The 20,070-nt window shown below is 35.0% G+C and overlaps 2 protein-coding genes across 6 annotated transcripts in view; both read right to left on the minus strand.

Moving 5' to 3' along the window:
• The window catches only part of LOC135834589 (uncharacterized), a 49,343-nt gene extending 36,076 nt beyond the window's left edge, over positions 1-13,267 (minus strand). For 2 of the 5 annotated variants that reach the window (XM_065348505.1, XM_065348507.1), the window contains exons 1-8: positions 12,878-13,265; positions 12,712-12,793; positions 12,463-12,581; positions 11,253-11,403; positions 4,994-11,164; positions 817-2,959; positions 643-727; positions 426-548 (exon numbers count right to left, since the gene is read on the minus strand). In XM_065348505.1, the coding sequence (XP_065204577.1) occupies positions 10,602-11,164; positions 11,253-11,403; positions 12,463-12,581; positions 12,712-12,793; positions 12,878-13,003 (1,041 nt within the window). In that variant the 5' untranslated portion in view covers positions 13,004-13,265 and the 3' untranslated portion in view covers positions 426-548; positions 643-727; positions 817-2,959; positions 4,994-10,601. Of the gene's footprint in view, positions 1-425; positions 549-642; positions 728-816; positions 2,960-4,993; positions 11,165-11,252; positions 11,404-12,458; positions 12,582-12,711; positions 12,794-12,877 lie in introns of all 5 variants that reach the window. The other 3 variants (XM_065348508.1, XM_065348506.1, XM_065348509.1) reach the window with 3 other exon arrangements.
• On the minus strand, positions 6,679-7,380 carry LOC135833655 (uncharacterized). The gene has a single exon (XM_065347424.1). The coding sequence runs from the start codon at positions 7,378-7,380 to the stop codon at positions 6,679-6,681; it is 702 nt and encodes a 233-aa protein (XP_065203496.1).
• Positions 13,268-20,070: the final 6,803 nt, after the last annotated feature.

A 20,070-nucleotide genomic window follows, 5' to 3' on the forward strand; every position in this document is an offset into this window, starting at 1 on the left:
TAATTCTAATTCCATTATTAAAGGAATAAAAAACATCTAAAATAAACAAACAAAAGGTTTTACTGCGGGATAAAAAATTAAAAATAGCCAGATACTACGTAGATACAATAATATGACGCAAACATTTGAAATTGAGCAAAATACTCCCTAAAAACCGCTAAAATCGTAAAATATGTTGTAAAAACGCAAAATATTCCTTAAATAATGCCGAATTTAGCTTTCATAATTACCTATGCTTTTATTGTGAAGTAAAGTATGCCAAAATATGCTCTAACGAATTGGGCTCATTTTACTTGAAATTTTATGAATCTTGGAGATAATTGAAAAATTCACTATCCCCTATGCATACAAAAAATATGCTTCATCATAAATATCCGAGCCCTGTCCATCACTGACTACAAGTGAAACACATCAACGCTGTATACCTACGAAATAAATCCCAATCAATCCAACTGTAAACTCTATGATTTCCATCCAATAATATAACCGACAATACGGACTGAACGGATGCAATGATGGATTTAAACAGATCATTTTTTGACCATCAACTGAAAATATTCAATCAAAAGTCATCGATAAGACACACTTGTATAATATTACAGCTGTGTGTGTTCTAAGAACAATGTACAAAACTATACTCACGGAATCTCAGTAAATAAGGTACATCGGCAGGATCCTTTTCAACGTGTTCTACTTCATTGTAAAGAATAAAGAATACGTCCCATAACTGTACGGGGAAAGAAAAGGTCAATATTAGTGTTGAATCAACACTTGAACAACAATATTTTATATTTACCTATCTCAGTTCCAACTTACCAAACTGATCCAGCAAATGTAAAACATCCCAGTCCTCAGGGAACAGTGGTAAAAGCATTGTTTCAACTTTGGAAAACACTCATCATTAAATGCTAATAAGATTAAGATTAAGATATAGATACCGATCCATATCAAGTCTTCTTCAAATGACTTGGACATGGAGGGAACTACGACTACACGATGTTAAACATTATGAAAAAATTAACACTCATCTATGATATGAAAGAAATAAGCAGAAGCTGAATGCGCATCAAGGTCATGAATTTGGCCCAGACACGAAAAAATCAATAACCCGCAGGGATGCGAACCGAAAACAAAATTTCGGTTAAAATTCAAAGGTTCCTGAACGTTACAGGTTAATTACCAAAAATTAAACATTTGGGTTCCTGGTTATGGGGTCCAAAAAAATTACCGATTTGAAACCGTGCGTGGTGCCCTGAAGGCTGAACCCCCCCCTTTTTATTGAGAAGATTTTCTTGCGAATAAAAATTCCAAAATCCAAGTCCTAAAGATGGTTTTGGGCCCAGACTGGGATGATAACCACTCAAGTTCCTTACAAATTTTCAAGCCCAGATTAAAAATTTTTTTAAATGATTAGAAAGCACTCATCTAGTGAATTAGGTATACCTTTGATCCTACATTGAGAGCCAATTCAACAGGTTTTTCCGGCTTCAAAATTTGAAACTTACCAGGTGAAAGTTCGCCTTCTACAAGTACAAATACATATTGTTTCAATGTTAAGAATCATAATAATCATGACAATGAAAATATAAAAGCATAAAGGTGGCTAAAATACCGCGCCTTATAAAAAATTGGGGTAATTGACCCTTCCACTCTTCTCATAATTATTTTACCAAGTTTACATATTTTGCAATAGGTATCTACCTAGTTTTAGTAATAAAAAAATCAACCCAGCAACAAAACGTTTGAAATTAGTAAAATTCTGATTTTTGGAATTTCGGAGTGTTTCAACCCTCCCTTCCGCTCCTTCCTTCATCTACAACACTCCGACTACCTCGTGCCTAAATTTATTTCCAGAGTTATAACTTCGATTTTCAATTTATAAATAATTAAAATTAAAAATACTTATCTGCGAATTAGAAAAATTATTATGATGCAAATAAATTGTAGAGGCAGATGGTGATGAATCTCCTCCCCCTTCCTTTTCCAATGGGGATGTTTCGTATTCCTCGGATTTTTTTTTGAAAGTTTTGCCCAAATTGTCCTCAGGCTGCTCCCCCTCCATTAAAATATCCCATCTCCAAAATTGAATATTTCGAAAAACCATCAAAAAGTGTATCTATGGAAATTTTTTCAGATTTTTAAATGGTAGCTCTCACTTACAGCGTCATTTTCAAATTTGAACTTTCAATTTGAAAGTTCAACTTTCAACTTTTGAAAATTTCAAAATACTTGAAAAGTTCAAAATGCAATGCGTTTTCGAACTGTGCAATCAGTTTTGATGAAAGTAGATATCATACCTTTGGAGGCATGCGCTGCTGAAGTTGTGTACCTCGAGACAATGTGAAAATATGTAATTGAAGCCCACCTCCCCCTTATCCGACCATTGAAGAGGCTGGGACCAAACTGATTGCGGTTTTTTTACTTATAGGGTTGGTAGACATTATGAAATAAAATTGTGCGAAATCGAACGACATGACTCAAAAACGTTGGTCGAATTGAGAAGTGAAAAAATGTTTCAAATGGACAAATTTTTATTGCGCTCAATTTTGGAGCAGATATTCTCTCGAGGTCAAAATTACTCTCTGAGAGTGTAATAATAAGCTTCACAAAAAATATGAAAATTACTGATATTTTTACACAGAAATGCAGAAATAATAATAAATAGGTACGATGGACTTGGATGAACTTGAAACAACTACGTTCCATTTGGTAAGCTCCAATGTAACTTTTTTAGAGTTGAGGAGGAAAAATTATTCTGGTTGTAAGTTTTTAGACAGCTCGTATGGTGGAGGAGCCACTTTTTTGAATGTTTCGCTGGTATAAGATGGAATTGAAGGCGTTACAGGTTCCGGTATCTCAGCTGAGAACGAGGTAGGTTGAGAATTTTCAGCTTCCATAGTTTCGTGACGTACGTTTTGATAATGATTGAATAAAATGAGTAAGAAATACGCTTCGACAGCTGTGGAAAAAAATTGACAAAATGTGAATAGAATGTACCAGCTTACAGCATAAAAAAATAGGTACCGAAGATTCGTGATGAATGAAATACTAGCATAGGTAACATAGATCGTATAGTAGTTCAGTGGAAAAATGTATATTTTGGGCGATAAACGGCAAATTATGATAAAGCTTTGAAATTTGGTATGATGAACAAGGACACCAACAGAAAATTTTTAAGCCCGGGAGGCAATCGCCAAGTCCCATAGGAGGGGAATGGGGGTGATTTAGGGGAGGGTTCAACCCCCCATTTTTCCAAATGTGGCTAACGGGGCCATATTGGTGTCAATTCCATATGATTGAACCCCGCTGAGTTCGAAAATACCATTACTTTCAAAATCTGAGGAAGAGGCATGCCTCAAATTTGAGATTTTCTGAGTGAAGTTTTTGCATTTTTCTCAAAAATACCCCAAAATTACAGTTTTTTAACCCTGGACGACACGCTGACCTTTCATCGACATTTTTATGGTCATTTTCGGATTCTACAGGTCAATTACAATGCGAATCGACCATCAATACTTTCGCATACCTCTACTGTGGGTGTACAGAGGTGTCTAAAGGGGTTAAAAATTGACGTTTTTTCGGCATTTTCTCGCAAAAATCGGGGTTTTTGAACTGTGCACCGGATACAATTAGCGGGAGAAGGTTCTAATGTCGATTTTCGAATACTACAAAGCAAATGCCATCGAATAAGACTCGGAGGCACTTTTTACACCCCTCCTGGGAAGTAGTAGAGGGGGTCAAATTTGACCCTTATCTTGCTTATGTTGAATCAATTTTAGAAATAATGTAATCAACGTAAGTGTACATTTTCTTACTACCGAGGTGATGATGTTTGCATCAATGTTTTTTGTACCGTCGAACCCAAATTTGCGATGATTTTTTCGATTCCAAGGGGAGGGGGTGAGACCATATAGGGGAGCGGGTCTATTTTTCACAAAAAATCGACATGTATATCAAAACGTAGGTTTTCAAGGACGCTGATTTCAGAAATGCTATCAGTTTTTCATTTTGGTTGAAGCTAAGGGGATGATACTGCATTCAACGTGTGGGGATGAAATTTTTCACAAAAAATCGACATGTATATCGAAATGTAGGTTTTCAAGGATGCTGATTTCAGAAATGCTATCAGTTTTTCATTTTGGTCGATCCCAAAGGGATGATACAGCATTCGAGAGGTGGGGGATGAAATTTTTCACAAAAAATCGCCATGTACATCAATCTTTTTCTTTCAATTACGTTTTGTGTTCCGGCTCAGAGAAGTGGGAGTCTGAATAAATAATTCGACATAATTTTGTTCAAACATTCCCGATTATTCGTGGTATTTACGTGAGTAGCTAGTTACCAGATGAAGATTTTTTAGAATGAAAATTGTGGAGTAAAAAATTTGTGCATCATGAATATGATTTTAGTATTTCATAATCAATCATGATAATTTAACAATGCCTTTCATATCGATTTTTGCGAGAAAATGCCGAAAAAACGTCAATTTTTAACCCCTTTAGACACCTCTGTACACCCACAGTAGAGGTATGCGAAAGTATTGATGGTCGATTCGCATTGTAATTGACCTGTAGAATCCGAAAATGACCATAAAAATGTCGATGAAAGGTCAGCGTGTCGTCCAGGGTTAAAAAACTGTAATTTTGGGGTATTTTTGAGAAAAATGCAAAAACTTCACTGAGAAAATCTCAAATTTGAGGCATGCCTCTTCCTCAGATTTTGAAAGTAATGGTATTTTCGAACTCAGCGGGGTTCAATCATATGGAATTGACACCAATATGGCCCCGTTAGCCACATTTGGAAAAATGGGGGGTTGAACCCTCCCCTAAATCACCCCCATTCCCCTCCAATGGGACTTGGCGATTGCCTCTCGGGCTTAAAAATTTTCTGTTGGTGTCCTTGTTCATCATACCAAATTTCAAAGCTTTATCATAATTTGCCGCTTACTTACAGTTTGCCACTGAACTATAGTATGTACTAAGGTGATAATTACCTAAAAAGAATAACGACGTGAGAATAATACAAGGCAGAACGTTATCATCTCGGATATGTTCGAAGTGTTTCTTAATTTCGTCCACCATGGCTGGAGCGAATCCCAAGATTATGGTAAAGATGAATATGAGGATCAATTTGTAAAGCATGAACGGTATCATGTACTTACTTGGAGGTTTTCTGTATTACTTAACATTAAAAAAAAAATACACGTTCGATGGATTAGTATGTACGTACAGGTTTTACTTTTCTGTAACAGGCCGTAAGAGTTACGGACAATCATAAACGCACCTAGGTATAGGGAATTATATCGCTACTATAGGTAAATAAAAGTCTTCCGGCATTGGCATAGCTGAGCGTGAAACTGAAATTCACGAGTTATTTTCCTTCATCTATTGAAAATGAATAGAAAACAAATTCACAAGATACCACTTTTTTCATATAGGTAGGTACTCACTTTGTAAATACGGGTAAATAAAGTTCGTGAATACCATAAATGAGTGTCATTTGGCAATGATATGGTTCAAAGATGAATTTAAATTATTAGGGAGGAGGAAATGTAAACTGCGGCAATTCTTTACAATTTTGGAAATATTTTCAAATCAGTGCCCAATGAAGCGATTTTTTGTTGATCTTTCAAGAGTAGGACTATGGGCACCTCTCTTAATATTTATTTTCAAATTAATAAAATGTTATAAATGAAGCGAAATTGAAATTTTTGAGGAAACATTTTTTTAAATTTGACGAAATTTATCTTGGTGTATTATTTGTAGGCTAGACTATACATTTAAAGTGGGTATTTGACATTCCCTCTCCACAAAAGTGAATTGAGATAACATGTCATTGGTTTTGAAGAAAATAGGCGATGGGCGAAGAAAGTTTACACAGAGTGGATTAAACTGCCCAGAAAAAATTTGAGCCCTCAATAGCCATGTAGATGACTAAGTCAGGAGTCCTCAAGCACGAATGAAAATATTAGATTCTATTGTAAAATATCAGAAGCTATACTTAAGTTGTTTAAGTTTGATAAAAATCAGGAAAGTTTTATTTTCGTGATCTATACTATTTCTACTCTCCATACCTATACTTATCTGCAACAAAAGGTTTTCTTATTTTGAAATTTCTGTTTAGAGCCCTCCCCCAATTTTTTCCTTTTCCAAAAACAAACATTCCAAAAACCCTTAAAAAGGTTTTAAAAAACTTTTAAATCCTAATTTATGCCCAAGAGTTTGTTTACATAAATAATTCCTGTTTCATGAAGTCCCCAAAGTTTAAAAAGAACAAAAACAAAAAAAAGATAGTTCGTCAAAACCAGTAATTTTTTGAAAATATAACTCATTTGCTGTGTCTAAATAGGTAAGTCTTTTTTCAAGTGAACAGTGGTCTCCCAAGCCGGTTTGGTTTCTTGTACATTTATTTACTCGTATAAGCCCGACAAAATTGGAAAACATTTAACAAAAAAAAAAAAAAGTGAAAATCGAATTGGAAAAGAAAAAACTCTCTCCTTATTTTTAATGCTTTTTATTGCAAAGATCTTTTCAAAAAGTACAACTTTTCATCATCAGGCAAGAGCACTTAATGAACTAATACAAAGTAACAACTTAAAGTAAAGGTTGGGTGTGGTCACTTCTTTGGGTGTGTCAATTTCTCTGTGTTGTGATTGGTCCTAAAACTTGGGTGTGGTCACTACCAGGATGGGTGTGTCTGTTTGTATGGAGTGTGTATGTGACTGGTTCCATGTAGGCATTTGAGCAGGTCAATGTCCAAAGGTCCCAAGTCATCATTGAGGAGTTTTTCTCTATTGTTTTTATGCATGGCTATTGCTTCCCTAATTGGTAGTTCTGATATTCTGGCAACTGGTTTTTCTAGGGTCAAGTTTAGTTCAGTTATTGTGTGTCCAGATGCTATAATGTGGTCTCCTATTGCTGATTTTCCTTCAATATTGTATCTGGCTTTGTGCATATGTTCCTTGTATCTGGTTATGATGTTTCTCTTAGTCTGTCCAATGTAAAGCTTGTCACAGCCAGAGCATGTGATCTTATAGATTCCTGATTGGTCAGTTTTTGGGTCTTTGTCCTTGAGGCTTCCCAGTAGGGTTTTCAGTTTATGTTGGTTGGTTGTGACAGGTTCTAAATCATTTTTCCTGAAGATCTGGCAAAGTTTGTTGGTTAAGACTGGGTAGTGGGTCAGCTTGATTCTTCTATTTTCAGGTTTATCTCTTTGGAAAGTGGTGATCTCTTTCAATCTTTGTTTGCTTATATGGTTTTTGATGAGGGTGTCTATGGTTCTAGTCTTGTATCCCAGATTGTTGGCTACTCTTTTAATGTGGTCAAATTCTCTCTTTCTGTTTCCTGGGCTCAAGGGTAGTGCACAACATCTGTGGACCATGCTGTTAAAAGCAGCCAGTTTTTGGCTCCAGGGCTGGTAAGAGTCAGCAGGAATGTAGTTGTTGGTGTGAGTAGGCTTCCTATAGATGTCATATTCCAATTTGTTGTCTTTTCTGGTGATTAGGATGTCCACTCATATTTACCCCTCAAAATGGTGTAAAAATGTGTCTTAGGGAGGGTTGGGGTAAAATGGGAATTTTGGGGAAAATAACTAAATATTAATTAACAGGGTGTCATTTTCTTATGATTCGATACCGCTGAGCACGAATATGACGTCAGATTTTTTGTTACACTCATCTAGCCCTCTCCAGAGCACTTGGCCCCTCAAGTTTTACCATTGTTGAAAAGCATTGAAAAGTCGAAAAACGCTATTTTGAGGGGTAAATATGAGGGGAGGGGGTTGAAAATTTTTGTGGGGATACCTATCAAGGATATACATCACTTCCAGAAAAATTTTCAAAATCGGTTGAAATGGGGCTGAGAAAAGTGCTACTGAAATTTCAAAAAAGGGGGGTTCCGCAAAAAGGGGAGGGGGTGTGGATCTGAAATTTTTTGCGCAGAGGTTTCTCTATGGTACCCACCTTTCATGTTAAACGCTTTTGGGGACCATTTCACCCCTCTTAGGCGCCTATAGCCCTTATGTATTTTTTGGGGAACCCCCTTTTTTGAATGGTTGTGGTTCCACCCCCCTTGGGGGTAGAAAGAAAGTTGATATATCACTAGATCGGAAATTTGACGTAGATTCTTATCCGACTACCTATTTCTCGCTAAAATGCAATGCGGGGGAGAAAATTGCAAAAAACTGGTTTTGGGGGGCTTAGATCCACAATAGGGGAGAACGCACACCAGGGACGACCGGGGACTCATCGGATTCGTGTTCAGCACAAAAAAATGGACCAGTATACCAAAATTCAGCTTTCTCCCCCATTTTTCCCAATGGAATGCTATTTTTCCTGGACTATAGGTAGCAATTTTGAAGAACTGAGCGTAAATAGTCGGCCTAGGTCGCATACCTAAACCTTCCATATTATTTGGGAATTTTAATACATATGGTGAGACTAACCCACTGTGAAATTGTCAGCTTCTGAAGTTGATATTTCGGCCTTCTTGGACGATTTTTAGATTTTTGTTGACCAATTTTTTCAAAATTGCAACGTGAAAATCGAAAAATCGTCCTGAATGACTGAAATATGAACTTCATCAGCTGTAAATTTCATCATGTGCTAGTCTCACCGTATGTTTTAAAATGTCGAAATAATACCTTTTGCTATGTTGTTATGTGAAAATCGAAAAATTACTCTCAAAAATCGAAATTATCATCTTCAGCAACTGAAAATTTGCAGTTAGGTTATATTCGATGTCCTCTATCCAATGGTGCATGAATCAGTAAAATCGGCGAATGTCACCTGAGGCACCTCCCTTGTAAAAGAATATCATACACATAACCCCTATACATATAGGGGACCCTGCCCTATGATGGCGCAGTTCCTAAGACGGTGCAATTCAAATTTCTGGCATCTGGCAATGCTGATGTAAAAACCAACCGCACACCGTCTTTGTGCTTTACATTCTTGACATTTTACTGTAGTCAACTAGTCATATCCGCTTGAACAATTACCTTGCTTTCTTCAGAACATATTTTTGTTTTTTTGCTTAAAAATTCGATTGTTGCAATTTTTTGCCGGAAGCTCCTCCAAATTGGTTTCATTACCAAAACTGACTGAAAGTATCTTATAATGTGCGAAATTTCATCTACTTTCTAATGTACTACTCAGTTTTTTCATTAGTATTTATGTTCATTCATAAATTTACTAAAATTTGAATTTGTATAAACAGTCCTATGATAGCGCAGCCGCAAAAGCAGGAGCTTCTCAGCAACAAAAAGGGGTTGATTTAAGTGAATTGTGTAGTAGTGTATATAGTGTGCCTAATGTTACATGTTTCTGTTCAAAATATTTCATAAAAAGGCATTACTGTGAAAATATTGAAAAAAGCATAATTGTCAGCCAAATCACTAAAAAACTTCTAACAGCCTGAAACAAAAAAATTGGGGGTAAATTAGGGATCCTAATGTAGGTATTCAACATAATAATTTCAATCAAATTCAATCGATATATAGTTTCACGTTTTACATTGAAATTGGATTTGCGCCATCTTAGGAATGCATTTTTGCCATCGGCGCATTTCAACCTACTTACAATTCATTCGATTGAGACGAGAGTTTGAAACCAAAAGTTTTACACGTTTTTGGTGGTAAGTAGTAGATAGTCTGAGGGACCTTCCATCAAATTTTTGTCCATTTTGGTTGGATACTTTAGGAGCACCAGGCTTCGGAAAAAAAATTACGCCGCCTTAGGGCCAGGTCCCCTACGACTCACCATCAGTATAAGTAAGGTATATATATGGAAGCACATCGTCAAGCTCATGCAGGGGTGCTAACCGTAACCGCAAAAACCCGAAAACCGTAACCAAAACCCAAACAAGAACCTAATTTTAGCCATTTTCAAACCCTAACTGAAAACAAAAACCAAAATTTCATAGGTTTTTTAAAAACCGTAAAAAACCATAACAATAATAATGAAGCAGAGTGAGTGAAACCGAAACCTAAACTGATATAATTTATTTCGGTTTTTTTCGGTTTTCAGTTTGGGTTTTTTCAGATTTTTCAATTTTTTGGTGGGAATTTTTTCACATTTTCAACTTTTGAGACTCGAAATCCAGGGAAATTGATGAATAAAATTTAATGAACCCATCGAAATATTACGATTACACACGATAATTTTTTCCAATTCTTGAGGCTGGGGTGAAAAGCTGCAAGATGGCCGCAAGGCATCTTGAAGGATTATCAGTTTTCAATTTGGAACTTATTTACCTTCATTTCAGGGCAGTGAATATAAACAGGAAAAAGGCTCGGAAGAATAAAAGATCATTTTGCCCACCTAAATTTGAGATTTGTTACGCATACCGCGTTCAATTAAATAAATTGCTTTGTATTTTGAGATTGAAAAATTTTGAAGAAATTTAAAAGAAATATGTAAAACCAGAAAAAACCGAAAACCGAAACCAAAACCAAAATTTTTGTAAATAAAACCGAAACCCAAACCGAAACTGAAATTTTGAATTTCAAAACCAAAACCGAAACAAAAACTGAAAAATGTCAACAAAAAAATTGGAGTGAAACTGTAACCTTAATAAAAATAATTAAGGTTAGCATCCCTGAACTCATGACAGGGGACGTTCAATTTCGATAAAATCAATAGGATATAGATCTGTATAGGGAGGTGGCTCCTCATTCACGACAGTGGAATAAGAAGGTGGGGCATCAGGATCAACGACATCAGTCTGGACTACGATATGTGGGATCTCGATATGAGGTATCTCAATATGAGGTATCTCGATATGAGGTATCTCGATATGAGGTATCTCGATATGAGGTATCTCGATATGAGGGATCTCGATATGAGGGATCTCGATATGAGGGATCTCGATATGAGGGATCTCGATATGAGGGATCTCTATATGAGGGATCTCTATATGAGGGATCTCAATTTGAGGGATCTCGTTAGGTGGATAGATGGATGTACAAGGCTGAGTCATGATGAAAACATAAGGAGGCCGTATAGTGTAAGGATAATCGATGCAAGAAGCTTCCGGTGTTGTAGGTTCGGTTACACTGGGAGCTGATGCTGGAGTGGAAGGAGATGGAACTGCAGCTGGGACGATTCGTGAGAAAAATACTTCGCTGCAGAAGCTCAGGATGATTAAGTACAGGTAGCATTTAAATGCTGTGAACATAATATACAAGGGGTAATTAGGTAGGTATGAAGATTTAAGTATAATGGAGCTAGTACTGTTAGGAATGATCATACCTACCTGTTATTAGGAACGTGCAAATGTGTTCTATAAAAATGGACAAATCTCCACGTTGAATACTTATATTCAGTTTGTATAGTGTTACGAAAACATACATAAGTAGAATACAAGTTTCACTTTCAAGTAGCAGAATTAGGCACCAAGATGAGTTCTAAAAAGACAAACATAGGTATAAGTAATACTCTTAGGTATTGGTTAATTTTTGAATGAATTGAAACTTGTCTCAACGTTTAATTAAGCACACACAATGCAATTTCTAAAATAGAAACGTGATTTTGAAAAAAAAGCAATATGCGATTTCAAAAAGAAAGCACAACGCGAATTTGAAAAAAAGCACAACACAATTTTGAAAAAAAGCACAATGCACTTTTGAAAAAAAAAACACAAAGCAAATTTGAAAAAAAGCACACTCAAATTTGAAAAAAAGCACTATGAGATTTTGAAAAAAGCACAACACAATTTCAAAAAAAAGCACAACACAAATTTGAAAAAAAGCACAACGCGATTTTTTAAAAAACGTGTAACAATGCAATTTCAAGAAAAAAACACAAAGCAATTATGAAAAAAAGCACAACGCGATTTTTTAAAAAAGAGCGTACACAATGCAATTTCAAAAAAGCACAACGCGATTTTGAAAAAGAAAACACAACGTGAATTTGAAAAAAGCACAACCCAAATTCGCAAAAAAAGCACAACGCAAATTTGAGAAAAAGCAGTACTAGGTTTCAAAAAAAAGCACAACGCTAGGTACATATGGAAATTTCAAAAAAATCGGCCCATCCATCTAAGAGAACATTCATTCCAAAGCATTTTTCCACTTTCAGACTGAAACTAAAAAAAGTTTTACTGCAGGATAAAAATGAAAAATAGCCAGATACTACAATAATAATATGAAATATGACGCCAAAATTTGAAATTGAGCAAAATATTCCCTAAAACCCGCTAAAAACGTAAAATATGCTCTAAAAACGCAAAATATTCCTTAAATAATGCCGAAATATGCCTTCATAATGCTTTTTTGGCGTAGTATGCCAAAATAGGTATGCTCTAACGAATTCGGCTCATAGGTATTACTTGAAATTTTATGACTCTTGGAGATAATTGAAAAATTCACTATTCTCTATGCATACAAAAAGTATGCTCCATCATAAAAATCCGAGCCCTGTCCATCACTTACTAAAAGTGAAACACATCAACGCTGTATACCTACGCAATAAATCCCAATCAAACCAACTGTAAACGCTATCATTTCCATCATATAATATAACCCACTATACTCGGACTGACTGATGTACTGTGCTGCTTGTGGATCACCAAGTATGTGTATCCCTATTGACAAACATTATAGGATATCTTTTATGCAATGCATAGCACAAGCATCGATAAGGCACACACTTGTATAATATTACAGCTGTATGTGTTCTTAAAACAATGTAGAAAACAATAGGTAGGTACTCACTGAATCTCAGTATATAAGGTACACTGGCAGGATCCTTTTCAACTGGATCCTTTACATTGTAAAGAAAGTATACGTTCCATAACTGTACGCGGGAAAAAGGTCAATATTGTTGAATCGACACTTGAACAACAATATTTTACGTATATTTATCTCAGTTCCAACTTACCAAACTAATCCAGCAAATGTAAAACATCCCAGTCCTCAGGGAACAGCAGTAAAAGCATTGTTTCAACTTTGGAAAAAACTTCGCCTTAATTGCTAATAAGATAAACATAGAGATACCGGTACACATGAAGTAGAAATGACTTGGACAGAGGGAACTACGACTACACTATATGTTAAAAATAACGAAAAAATTAACACCTATCTATGACATGAAAAAAATAACTATGAAGCTGAATGCGCATCAAGGTCATGAATTTTGCCCAGACACGAAAAAATCAATAACCCACAGGGATGCGTACCGAAAACAAAATTTCGGTTAAAATTCAAAGGTTCCTGAAGGTTACAGGTTCATTACCAAAAATTAAAAATTTGGGTTCCTGGTTATGGGTTCCAAAAAAATTACCGATTTGAAACCGTGCGTGACTGCGTGGTGCCCTGAAGGCTGAAACCCCCCTTTTTATTGAGAAGATTTTCTTACTAATAAAAATTCCAAAATCCAAGTCCTAAAGATGGTTTTGGGCCCAGACTAGGATGAGAGCCACTCAAGTGCCTCAGAAATTTTCAAGCCCAGATTAAAATTTAAAAAAAAATGATTAGAATATTTTTTTTTAGCATAAAAACAGAATGCACCTACACAAAAAGCACCCATCTAGTGAATAGGTACCTTTGATCCTACATTGAGAGCCAATTCAACAGGTTTTGCCGGCTTCAAAATTTTAAACTTACCCGGTGAACGTTCGCCTTATTTTTTCAATGCTAAGAATCATAAAAATGACAATGAAAATATAAAAGCCTAAAGGGAGCTAAAATACCGCTCCAAAAAAAATTGGGGTACCTGACCCTCCCCCTCTTCTCCTCTTATACATAATTATTTTACCAGGTTTACATTATTTGCAATAGGTACCTATACCTAGTTTTAGAACTGAAAAAATCGACGCAGCAACAAGGTGTTTGAAAACGAGCTTCCTTACTCTAGAACACTTCGACTCCCTCCTGCCCAAATTGATTTCCAGAGTTATACGTAACTTCGATTTTCAATTTAAAAAATATTAAAATTAAAAATATCTGTGAATTAGAAAAATGTTTATGATGCTAAAAAATTATACAGGCAGATGGCGATGAAACTCATCTCCTCCCACCCTCCCTCCCATCTTCTCCCATGCCATCCCAAATGAGTCTTCGTGAGGTCAAAATTACTACGGCTTCCTCATGAACTAATCGTCTCCAGATAATTTTCATTTTGATTTTTTAGTCAGAATAGTTATGCTTCAATTAGGAAATTTTTTTTGTGTTCAAAAATTTTGAGGTGGGTGAACTCCCCCCTGCCCTTACTTTCCCAATAGGGTGTTTGGTAAGGTTAAGAATTTTATTTGAGAGATTTGTATTTTCTGATTTCACCAAAATTCGAAAAAATTCAGTTTTCAATTTCAAATATCAAAAAAAGTTTAGGTAAATTTATTCAGTTCTCTTATTTTGAACTCTTTCTGACGTATTTCATGAAAAAGTTGATGAAAATTACACTCACAACAAAAAAATAAAAATTCGTTAATTTTTGAATCTTTTATTCGAATTTTAATTTTTTTGTGATGAGTTCGTTTCATCGAGTGAAAGGGTTTTTTCAACTTTTTCAACAGATACGTAAAAATATGGGTCAAATGGGTCAACTTCACCAATCAAAACTTTCTTTCATGTTTTAAATCAAAAAATCGCATTTTATCGCAAACTTTCAATTTTTTAAATCAACTTTACCACATAGTGCCATCCCAATTTTTTAATATGTTGTTCAGCTTGAAAAGTTGTCCATAATATATTTTTTTCAGAATTTTTGAGAGTCTGAACGATATGAAAAACACATTTTGAATCTTTTCGAGCTGATTTTTTCTACGAAGAAAAGTGGCAACACTGATTTTTATGATATCACCAAAAAGCCTTTCAAAACCCCTAACTATGCGAAAATGTTCCATTTTGGTAGGTATCGCGGTTATCGAGTAATCCACTGCTGAAATGGATGGTGTTTTAGGTTCACTGAAAACTTTGACACCCCCTGACTGCCTTTAAAAATTAGCTAGAGGGCTGCAATTTGCGCCATTGGTCATCCCTTCGGAAGGTTTTAATACAGGAAAAATTTCAAAAAAATCGCCGAACCGCCCACCACTTCTTGGTCCAATTGACGTGGAATGACCCAGTGGATGGATATTTTGAGATGCTAATTTTAGAAAAATTGCGATAAAAAGAGTCCAAAATGAAATTCATCAGCTCGTGTATAACTTAAGATTAATTCTCTTTGGGATTTTTTCGATCGATTCTACCACAAAATTTTTGAAATCAATTTTACTGGTTTAAACACAAAATTTTTTTCAGCAGCATGAGGAATTTTTCGAAAAGAATATAAGACAACTCATCAAGTCGTGAAGTTGCGGTTACGACAAATTTTGAGAATTGACTTGAAAGATTGTTGGATCCAATAAGTGGATACATATGGGATGGATTTTGCGCTGGCCCTCCTCACATAAATTTATTTCTAGTAGGCCTACTGGAGAATTCAAAAATGGGCTGGAAGATCCAGAACCCAGAACGGTTTGAAACTACCATCAATTCTGGTTTGAGAGGTTTAAAATAAAATGGAAACCACATTTCATTCTCTTACCACAATTTTTTGAATCAAATTTTAATTTTTCCATTAAAAAATGAACCAAAAATTTGGATTTTTCAAACTTTTTGAAAAATTGAAAAACTTTCGAACCAGGTGAAGCTGAATTGAAGGCTCGTATAAAAATACATCACCAGCTGAGCCAAAATTTCAAGACATCGAGAGCCAAAGAGATCAATTTTCCATTTCTGGGCACCCTGTAGTGTATAGGTACGTACCTTTGATCCTACATTAGGAGCCAATTTAAAAGGGCTCGCATGCTACAAAATTTTGAACTTATACCAGTTGAACGTTCGCTTTCTACAAATACATTATTTTTTCAATGTTTACAATCATAAAAATCACGACGATGAAAATATAAAAGCCTAACTGGGGGCTAAAATACAGCTCTTTAGAAAAAAACTGGGGTACCTGACCCCCCCTTATAATTATTTTACCAGGTTTACATTTTGCAATACCTACCTAGTTTTAGAACTGAAAAAATAAACGATGAAGCGACAAAATGTTTGAAAAGTGTAAAATGCTGATTTTTAGAATTTCGGTGGATTTTAACCCTCCCTCCCACTCCTTCCTTAATCTAGAACACTTCGACTCCCTCATGCCCAAAGTGGTTCTCAGAATTAATTATAGGTAGCTAAATTCGATTTTTTTATTCAAAAAAAATTGAGTACTTAAGTAAGTAAAAAATATTTGTAAATTGGAAAAATGTTCATGATGTTCAAAAATTGTAGAGGCCGATGGTGATGAATCTCCTCTCCTTTCTCCCTCCTCTCTTCTTCCATTCCATCCCAAATGAGTCTCGGTGAGGTCAAAATTACTCTCTAAGGTTTTTTGCTAATTTCAGGGCCAATAAAGAAGTCGATAATATAACAATCAAGTACCAGTAAAACGCGCAAAAAATGACTAAAATTCTGATTTCCAAAATTTTTGAACAGTTCTATCCCCTCTCCTTTTTTCTCAACTCACTACGACTTTCTTATGCACTAATCTCCTCCAGATTTTTCATTTTGATTTTTTAGTCAGAATAGTTATAGGTATGATTTAATCAGGAATTTTTTTGTGTGTTCAAAAATTTTGAGGTGAATGAACTTTCCACCGCCTCCTTTCTGGGTACCTATTTGGTAAGGTTAAAATTATTATTCGAGAGATTTGTATTTTCCGGTTTTAAGGTCAAATAGGAAGTAAATGCTGTGATAATAAGATGCACAAAAATGACTGAAATTATGATTTCCAAAATTCAATTGCCTCCATGTTTTTATTTTTGGTGAAAAAATCTTTCAATATTAGATAAATTTCAGTGCGATTAATTTTGAAACAGATAATTACCGTCTCCTCATGAGCCTCACAAATATGTAGGATTTGAATAAATGAGATCTAAATTAGGTACCTACTCTCTGAGATAAGGGGCCAATTTGATTCTCTTCTACTAAGTTACAATTTTAAGAAATGTATGATTGAATTTGAAAAATATTGTGACCAGAAAAACTGGATTCTTTTATTAAAATTGATGTTCTACTTTTCCATTTCAAGTCACATATTTTCCAAAACTTTTGCCATTGCTTCACTCGGGCCAATTTAGTTATTTTTTTCACTCTAAGAATTTCACAAAACCACTGATGAAATTGAAAGAAAGTTGAGATCGAAAAAACCAGATTCTTACTCGTACATTAAAATTGATGTTGTTCTACTTTGCGATCTACAAACTTTTCAATGCTTTCGGCTTCGGTTCGCTCGGCACAAATTGATTCTCATCTACGAAGTTACAATATTTAAAAAAATGTGTGATAGAATTTGAAAAATGTTGAGATTAGAAAAACCGAATTCTTTCATTAAAATTGATGTTATTCTTATTTTCAAATCATACTTAAATTTTCCAAAACTTTGGCCCGAGCGATGCTTCTTTAAAACCTTTTAAGAATGTGAAAATTAAGCAAAAAAAAAATTCCAAAAATACTCATAATATTCGAAGCTTATAAAAAAATGCAAATTTTTCATTTCTTTCGGAACAGAACCACTAGTTTTTCAAAATTTTCCAATACCAGAGTGTTCAGCACGTTAAAATTTCAATTATAGTCGGCAAAGTTACAATTTTTTGGCTACAAAATGTCGTGATACAATCCCCTCACTATACTTGTAACTTAAATAAGATCCTTTTTTTTCATCCAACTTGGAAATTTTCAGTCAAATTAGGTTGGGATCTTAGGATCTTTGCCCCCCCCCGCCAGCAAAACCACTTCGCTACGTCCCTGGCTGTAATGTAGGAGGTCTACCTGACAAAATTTAAAATCATATCTGCTTTTGGTTAGCTATCGTAATTCTTGTGTCAACAAGACGTTACTTTTTCATTTACCTCGTTGCATCTAAAAAATTCAATTTTGACGAATTAGAATTTGGAAAAGAATATGATCTAGTGGTGTTGATATTTGTAAGTTTTTTGTATCGATAAATAAATATGTACCTATTGATATATTTGTATCGTCGATAGGTAGGTATGTCGATATTTTTTATGATGAAAAATTCCTTTAAAAATGATGCAGTGTTTTTTTCTTTTCGTTTTGTTTCAACGAATTGCTCAAATTTCCTTTTTTTTTGAACAAAGTAAGTACATAGGTACATATGATTGTGTTTGTGTGCTAAGTGGGTAGGTAAGTAAGAATTTTCAACTCTGAAAGAAAAGTTGAAGGTGAACAAATTGATCAAATCCAGATTTTAAAATTTAAATAGGTAGCAAAAGAGGACTGAGACGAAAAGTGCGAAGGAAATCCCGAATATGAATTGCATTGATCAAGAACAAAATGCAATTTTTAAATTTCGGATGTGATTGTTGTTTTTTAGAAGCTTTCTATTGGCGTTTTTTTCAGATTCAAAATATTTTTGAACATACTTATTGATATCACGTAGGTACTTTGTTGTTGAGGATCTATATATTATCAGAGTAGACATCGATTTATAATATCAATCAATATGTACTGCATATAGGTACTAAAAAGAATTGAAATAGGTACATGTAGTGAATCTTGTGGGTTAAATATCATCATCATCATTGGTACCTATCAATAACCTAATTGTGTAGGTACCTATTTGATTCGACTTATCTTTTTAAAATTTGATTAGTGGCTACGTATTATGGAAGTCAATTTTATTCCACTAATTTGCAGATGATACGAAATTAAAAATATGAACTTATCTTTTATATTCGGATGTAAAAGCAACTTTGTAATTTAATAGGTACCTACTTACTGATATTAGTATGGTATGTACATAATCTGCTGATTATAAAAAATTGTCGGAATTATTGATCAACTGGGCAGATAAATTTTAAAAGGGTGATAAGTGATAATGAATCCTTTTTTCATTAGTAAGTAGATAGTAGGTACTCCTGATAAGTATTTTATTTCGTTTCTGAAAATGATGTTTTTCCCTCATTAATCAGCTGGTTGGGCTGTTACATTATTATTGTATTTATTTATAGACACTAACTTCTGAATTTAAATTTCTTTTTTTGTAGTTTTCCGAATGTATTGACATGTATTTACTGAGTATAATTTTCGCAATCTCACATTCGGTGGTGGTGATTTACTCACATGACCAGGCCCCCACGGCACTTTGCATTAAGAAGAATGTTGACATTTCAAGTGTTGAACAAGTGATTTACCCATATTCAGAATCATTTCTAGACCTGATTATCAAGAGTAGTGCTTGGGTTGACAAAACCTTGCTTCTTCAAACTCTCGCTGAGTCATGCAAGAAGTATCATATCATAACTTGCGCCAGAAGATGGGGCAAATCGGTCACTTTGTCGATGGTGAAGTTGTTTTTGGAAATCCCCACCAATGAATACGGCATCCAGAAAGGTGAGACTTTGGAACTGATGCCTCAAAATGAATCTCATGCATACTGGTTCTTTAGAGAAGGTATAATTTATGATCCAAGAAATAAGGAAAAGGTATTACTTGAAGACAAACCACAGATCGCCTCGTATTTGAGTCTCGATAATCATATGCAACAATATCCTGTAATTCTGTTGGATTTTAAAGCGATGATTGGATTCGAAGGTTGCATGGACATACTTGAGCAACAAATCACAAAGGCTTTTAGATCACATTGGTATTTATTGGACACCTGGCACGATAAATTGGAGGACAGCACACTTCGCCCATCCACTAAAGACGAAATCCATACCAAGATTGACACTTTTAGAAAATATGAGCAAGGGTCACCATCCTTCCCGGGGAGCCGTATTAAATTCTTGATAGATGAGTTGCAATTACATCATGGCAAAGGAGTGATTGTTTTAATAGATGAGTACGACGCGTACTACAACAATATTTACTTCAGCGGATATCCGTCTAATGAAGAAGAAGCTAAAAAAATACTCCAATTCTGTAGAAGATTTTTTGAAGACACTTTTAAAGGTAACAACAACGTGCATAAACTAATAATGACAGGCATTTCCCGATTTGTTGAAGTCTCAACCTTTAGCGGAATGAACGAGGACCTTGAAGAGACAAATTTTGTCAACATGCGTGAGCTGAGTCCCTTCT

The sequence above is a fragment of the Planococcus citri genome, chromosome 2 (genome assembly GCF_950023065.1).
Source record: "Planococcus citri chromosome 2, ihPlaCitr1.1, whole genome shotgun sequence".
Taxonomy (NCBI): domain Eukaryota; kingdom Metazoa; phylum Arthropoda; class Insecta; order Hemiptera; family Pseudococcidae; genus Planococcus; species Planococcus citri.